This window comes from Gobius niger, assembly GCF_951799975.1.
Source record: "Gobius niger genome assembly, chromosome: 18".
Lineage (NCBI taxonomy): Eukaryota > Metazoa > Chordata > Actinopteri > Gobiiformes > Gobiidae > Gobius > Gobius niger.
Genome location: NC_136869.1, coordinates 13,757,639 through 13,765,074, shown reverse-complemented (window position 1 = coordinate 13,765,074; position 7,436 = coordinate 13,757,639). Strand labels below are relative to the sequence as shown.

Sequence of the window (7,436 nt, the reverse complement as noted above, 5' to 3'; positions counted from 1 at the left end):
CTCATATTTATACCATGGTCTGGGTGAATACTCGATTCTGATTGGCTGGAAGGTGTCCGTTAAAAAGTGAAAATGTACACCTGGCCTGGCATCATTTAAATAACAGTTAAATCACTCCACTGCAGCTGGAGTGATATGGAGTGATAATATCACCCTCCAAAAAGATTCCTATGGAGTCTCACTATAGGCACTTTGTAGATGCATCCACACTCAAAAACATGTTATTATTAAGTCAACCCAACTAAACCAAGCTGTTCCAAGTTCATTTGTCACTTCTGGTCTCGTTTTTGTCCTCTTCATCACGGCATCATCGTAATTACTTCTTGCTAAATACATTTGTCTAATCTACATATTGTTGTTGTGTAGTTCTTGCTTATAAAATGATAAAATTGAATGCCTTATCCTTCCTTAACCTACATGTCAAGAAAAACGCCAATCCCAACTAATTTAATTTATAGATGTTAATGTGTTCGTGCCTATTCGTTATTTAACAATTAAGTATCATTTAGCATTAATTTAAGCACATGCCTAAAAGCAGCACATGGCGCACAATGAACTCACTCATTCAGACTCATGCAGTTAAGTCCATGCACGTGGATGCTGCTGTTCAGCTGCTCATTATATCAACATGTGGGTCTATGCCAGTGCTCATAGAAAGAGACAATCATCACTGTTAGCCACTTCCTGCAATTAGTTAATTTGTGTAATAAGTTATAATCAACAGTCATTTATTTCATTACTCACTACTATGGGCCTATTGTTATAAGAGAGACGTCTGTAAGTGTGTATGTGCTCTTGAAACATAAAAATCCACTAAAACAAAAGTTAGTTTGAGAAGAGCTTTTTTTTTAACCCCTTTTTTTCTTGATGATTTAAGAAAATTCCTTTATGCTCTCAAAGTGGATCTTTCCCTCAGGCAAAACCCACAGTGGGACGTGACATTGACCTGCAGGACATTAACCTCATACTGCGTGGACTCCCTGGTGAGAGGCCGGGGGGTCACAGGGGTCACTAGAGGTCAAACTCTTCAGGGGCTCGGTATTTGATCACATCCGCACTGTTATCCTTTCCACCGCCCTTCTGTGAAGGAAGTCAGGGGGACGCTTTAGTCAAACCCCCGGTACCCGACCCGGCCCGGCGATTGCATCGTCTTTTAACGTAGAGTTGGAAACCTGTTCGGTCCCGTCCCAGGAGGGGAGGAAGAAGAGGAGGAGGAGGCAGGAAGTGGGTGGACGGGGGAGCTCTTGTGGGAGGTAGAAGAAGAAACACGTTCCACTTGTCTTCTCAGGGACCTCTCCTCTTGCAGCTGCCTATGCAAATGCCTGTTCTCCCGGCTGAGCATATTTAACTGCAGGGAGAGAGAAAAAAAACACACGTTGCGGAAAGGAAAAATTTCATCCACGAGTGCAAATGGAAAAGTTTAAATTATATTTAGTTGGAATAAGCTTTATCATGCTTTTTATGAATTTTTGTAAGCCAATCTGTAACACTATTCATAACATGGTGGAAAGTTTAAAAATATAAATCGACCTCATCAACTCGATTACAAACCCAATCCGAAAAGGTTCAAACACTGGAAACAATGTTCTGTTTGCTTCACATTATGGCTGCAGGGCTTGGACCGTATTTTCCGGACTATAAGTCGCTCCGGAGTATAAGTCGCACCAGCCAAAAAACAAAAGCATAATGAAGAAGAAAAAATATATATATATGTCGCTCTGGAGTATAAGTCACACCAGCTTTGGCAACTACTTGTCAAGTTTCTCGCTCACTCCACACTTTTTTCTGCTGGTCGATAACCGTCTTTTAAATCTTCAGTGGTACAGGAGTAGCAGATACTGGTACACAAGCCTAGAGCACCCTCTAGCTGCTCTCAGTATGAAAATAACAAAAGTGAAATTGTAGGCTATATTCTGATGTATAAGTCGCACATGAGTATAAGTCGCAACCTCAGCCAAACTACGAAAAAAAGTGTGACTTATAGTCGGGAAAATACGGTATTGTGATGGGATTAGCAATTCATGTTTTGAATAAAGATTGAGTTCACCGCGCACTTTCTAAAAAACTTTGAGACGTTAACGCATAAGAGAAGATCTCAGTATGGATGACACATATTACTGGAATAATTTCAATCAGAATGCAAACATTTGTACAGCCTGACTTCACATACTTTAGAAATGTTGCCTATTCACTTTTATCTGAGGAGCATTTAGTAGTCAAATGATCCTCCAGTTGTCTTGTACGGTACATTTGTTCCCAGATCTGCGGGCTGAACTTGAAATAAGCAGCAACGGACAAGATGTTTATTGGACGTGTTGCTGCAAACAAATTGAAATTGAGCTACAATTCTCCCTAACGTGGCAAAATACCTCAGTTCCTGTTGTGCTACGTTCCATGGTGTATAAAATATGGCTTTATGAGATTTGCAAATCATTACGTTCCGTTTTTATTTACAATGTCTGAGCTTGAATTGGAGTTGCATTCGAGCATGACAGTGAAAATCAAGAAATGAGAAAAGTTTCAAACATCATATTTATTTAGTTTAATCAACCAAATTACAAAACTTAATTTGAAGCTATGAATAAATATCAAGCGGCTATCGCGTTGATGAAGCAACCCGGCATTCGATTAAATGCCTAATTCATCGTTCACAGCTGCTTTCATGCCCCTTGAAACACAAATATGAATGAGGAGGAAATTGCAAGAGGCTTTTTTTTTTTTTTTTTTCTTTATATGGGATGGTGTTGTGCTCACAGTCTGAAACGGTCACAAGTGGGAGTCATGCAATGGTGTAAATTTCGACATGAAAATACCCAATTTCGAGCTATCATTAGAGGTCGATTTGACACAAAATCATGCGTGACACAAAACAAATCCGGCATTGTCAGAACATGATTGGAGTCCCACTAAAAACACAATTACAGAGAGCGGCTAAATAAAGGGTGTTTTATATTTTGACAAGGACGTTTGGCTAAAACAGCAGTGCATTAAAAAAAAAAAATAGCTAAAAGCATTTGTTGTAAAGCGAGGTGGTAATTATATGCAAAATGTGCCAAGTCTAAAAATCATAATACAGGAAGATAAAAGGTGGTAATAATGTATTTTTAGCCGTAAGTGGGAGTAAAATAAGAAACTAAAGGCGCTGTAATGACAGTTGCGCTCCTCAACATCTGTTTTGCAGCATGTTTGTCTGCAGTTAAAGAATGATGTCACACGAACATGTCTGGTCGTCTTTTCGTGGATTTGACAGGAGAGAAAGGGAGAGAGAGAGAGAGAGAGAGAGATACACTTCCGGGAGCTACTATTTCCCACATGCTCAGTAAATCTTCCCAAATGTATTACATCTGATGACTTCAAATAGCACAGCTTAACCCGACACACCGACGACATGTGTCAAAAAACCCACCCTAAGACTCTTACGGGGGTATCTCCAACCGGCGCCATTTAACAGCATTACCGTTTCCACATGAAAAACAGTGAAGATGACATTTATAATTAACTGTATATCCGCGCAGACCTGTTTAATTCCGCTTGTCCGTTTGGCTACAGCTCTGGATGCGTTATTAATTGCGAAAAGGGAGGAGAAAGTGAGCGAAGGGAAGGGGGGCAAAATTAGAAATCACAGCTTGTCTCCCCCCAGTCTTCACATGCGGCTGGTGGACTGGTGGTGTGCATGTGTCGGGATGAGGAGGGATGTGTACAAGAGGAGGAGGAGGGGCAGAGAGGAACAGACAGGAGCCCTCAGAAAAGAAGCAGCTTTGATGTTGTATGTAGCTGCTTCTTTAATTTGTAAAGACGTGTTTTCCATTTTAACAAATTATGAACACAGACGGGGTTACGGGAGTTGAGCTATAAAGGAAAAGTTGGTTCATCACGTTGGCTGAAAAGTTGAATGAAGAGAATTTGGTGTACGGTCTATTCAGCCAACTCTTTCTTTGGACTGGACTTATCGTGGGCAAAAATAGCATCAAATAGCATTTTTTTGTTTATCTCTAGATTTGTTCTGCTACACATGTTGTATTGGACAGTGAAGAATGACGTGAAAGACACAAATCCTAGAAAAAAAATAAAAATAAAGGGATCTTGTGATGTGCTTCTCGTGTTGTATCATTTTTGATACAACTTTCAATGAGTACATATCCTGATTACGGCTGGATCCGGTTAAACGCAAACAAAAAGTTATGGAAAAAATGTAAGTATCGATAGAAGGCGGCGACATTTTTTTTTTAGATCTTTAGATCCAAATTTTGATGGTGTTGATCCAGGGACAGCATTACAGTAAGTTACTTGGTTGGTTTCCCTTTTTTGCCTACTGTTTACCCCATTTTTACATCTTTTTTTAATATATATAATTCAAAAAAAAAATTCTTCTTGCTTTTCCATTTTTTCGCAAATTTTTGCAATATATATATATATTTTTTACTAATTTTCCCCTATTTCTCTCTTCCCCCCCCCATTTTCCCCCAATTTTTTCCCCAGTTTATTCCAAATTCTTTCCTTATTTTGACCACAATTTCTGCAATTTCCCCCCCAAATAATTCCCCATTTCTTGCACATTTCTTGATCGGAGATATCTATGATATTGTAAATTTGCAGATCTTCCAAACATTGTTCACTTTTCTGGTTCTAGATGGTGCATTGAAAAAAAGTATTGTTCATGCATCGGTATTGAAAACCAAGTATTGTTAAAGTACCGGGATCGAATAAAAGGTAACGGTACCCAGCCGTAATCCTGATATAATACTGATACAAAACAATAATGCAGGATATTGATTAGTAAAACGAGTATGAAGAGTATGAAGCACAGGCTTATATGTTTTGTGACTGCGTCTGACTGAAACTGATAAGGAGCACAGAGACAGAGGTGATTTATTCTGTGGCACTTCTCGCTCAGATAAATGCGGACCATTTAGAATCGCGATATCTGTACGTGCCTCTGGTGGACAGTGAAGGAAACAGCTTTGTGTAGAGATTAACGGTGGGCAGCCCGTCCAAGCTGAATCAATGAGTGCAAGGGATCCGGGGCAGGGCGAACAAAGAGTGAGAGGAAAAAATGTGTTAAAAAATTGGGGGGAAATTGGGGGGGGGGGGGGGGGAATTTAGGGAAATATGGATAATATTAGTTAAAAAATAGCAAAAAATTAGAGGAAAAAATTGGAAAAGAAGAAAAAAAAAATAGGGCAAAAATGTAAAAAAATAAAATAAAAATACAGTATATATATATAAATTAGTAAACAGTAGGCAAAACATTGGGAAACCAACGAGGTCACTTACTATAACAACTTATAACAACATCAAAACTTGGATCTAAAGATATAATTTGTTTTCTTCGGTAAGCTGTTTTCGATACTTATATACTACAATACTTATAGTACCAAAACTTTTTAACACTACCCAGCCCAACTTGCTACTAACACAAAAATACTTTAGCTTACATCTCAATTCTAGAGCATTCTAATGCATTTATAGGGCTGAAACAACTTAATCGATAACTAATCGATTATTGAAATAGTCGACAACTATTTTTGTAATCGATTAATCGTTTTCTGGTTCACACAGAATCCAATACAGCAAAAATGACAGGAAAATGTAGCATTTTGGATAAAAACCTACTAAAATAATCGTTAGTTGCAGCCCTATACATGTATAATGCATGTGGACACCAATGAGGATCAACACTAAGAAGCCTTTCACTTCTGACCTGTGCAACACCACCTGAACCTCTTATATGTTTGCAATGGCAACCGCTCCTCCCAAAACACATTTGAAAACTTCAACAAGTACTTCTTCGCCGCGCGTCAATCAGCGGGCTACTCTTCACAAAAAAGTCGGGCGAGCCGTTCCCCAGACCCTGTAGTTTTGGAGAACTGAGGACGGCTGCCGAGTACTTTTTTGATTTCTTTCTCCTTTGGTGATTTGTTGACTCTTGTGAAGTTAAAAAAAATGTCAGCTTTTTCCTCTCCAAATATTCCTATGTGTTTTTTTTTTTTCGTCTCCTTTCCTCCCCTCACATTGTCTTATCACAGCGGGCCATTTCCCTATGCTGTCACGGAGAGATCAGCGTTCCTGGTATTGATATACATCCCTCTTTTACTTTCTTGAAAGGAAAATCATTTACCAGTGGAAAGAAACGTCACCGCTTTGTCCCGATATGATTTCGCACCCCCTCCCTCCCGCTCTCCCCGCGCCCCCAAAGCACGCCCCAGCCCGGCTTTTTGCGCTTTCATCGTCGGAAGAGGAAATGGATGCCTGTGTGTAAGTGCATGTGCGTTTGAAGTTGGACGCATGAAAGGTTCCTCTAGTGTGCGAGCTCAACAGCAGGTGGGCCGGGGCGCGTGGGCGTGTGTTTGTGTTCGCCGCGTAGAAAGGACTGTCAGGACCCTGCGTCTGTTTATCTGAGTATCTGCTGCGTTCCTGTGTGTGTGTGTGTGTGTGTGTGTGTGTGTGTGAGGGGTGAGTGCAGGTGAGTGTGCGCCGGCGCTCACTTGTTGATTTCGCTTCTGGACGGCCTCGAGGTTGTTTTGCGGTCTGGTCTGCATCCCCTCGATTTGATTTCTTAAAGCAAGGCAAGTGTCCTGTTCAGCTCTGAAATGAGAGAGGGAGGCGAAGTGTTTTAGGACTAGGAATATTTCGCTTTTTTTTTGCCTATGAATGCGGTAATAGTTCACGGGCAACAGGTGCTTCAGATGAGATCCTCTCTGAAGCCGCGCCACCCATTTGCACCCATTTTTTCGAGCCGTTGAAAGTCGGCGGCAGTTCTGGCTCTCATCTACCGCCCGCACATCCAATTATTCACGTGACTCGATTCGCTTTGGGTGTGTTTTTGTCAAATTGCAACGTGAATCAGGACTGGCCACCATAGAAATACACTGATTTAGAGTCTTACTTCCACATTCAGGAATGAAAAAGCACTATATTTAGACACCAACAGTGCCCACATCTCCACACATTGCTGCATTTACAATAAAGTACTCCACTACAAGAGAAAACAGTAGTTACCCCAGCTTTATGTTTGTCTTTGTCTAATGATGGTTTATCTGACCATATTATATCCCCAGGAAAAATAATGGAAAAGAAAGCAGAATCAAAAAGTGCTTTTTGTACACGATAGCAAAAATGTGTGCAAACTTTCTGCTGTTCGTGATGTTTTCTAATTGGGATTTAAACTTGATTGAAAGTTGGAAATGTCCAAGAGAACCTTTCTGAATGCATAAAAAGCCCCACTCTTCCATTAAGTGCAACTCTGAAATTATTTTCTGCAGTGAAGTGCATTTCTGAGTAAAAGAGTTGTCTTCGTAGCTCCTTAAAAAACCCACAGCCTAAAGAAGTTGGTGAGCGTTTTCATCTTAACCATCTTCATAATAACTTATTACTGAACTCAAAGATGGGTTAGCAAATGTCTTCCTGAAATCGTTAAATTAGATATGAAAGACCAT

General features: G+C 40.2%; 1 protein-coding gene across 1 annotated transcript in view; it reads right to left on the bottom strand.

The window, feature by feature from the left end:
• Positions 1–861: 861 nt before the first annotated feature.
• LOC306977910 (uncharacterized protein) overlaps positions 862–7,436 on the bottom strand; it is a 77,478-nt gene continuing 70,903 nt past the window's right edge. Inside the window, exons 17-18 of the mRNA XM_079576349.1 lie at positions 6,486–6,585; positions 862–1,348 (exon numbers count right to left, since the gene is read on the bottom strand). Coding sequence (XP_079432475.1) covers positions 1,154–1,348; positions 6,486–6,585 — 295 coding nt within the window. The 3' untranslated portion in view covers positions 862–1,153. The remainder of the gene's footprint in view (positions 1,349–6,485; positions 6,586–7,436) is intronic.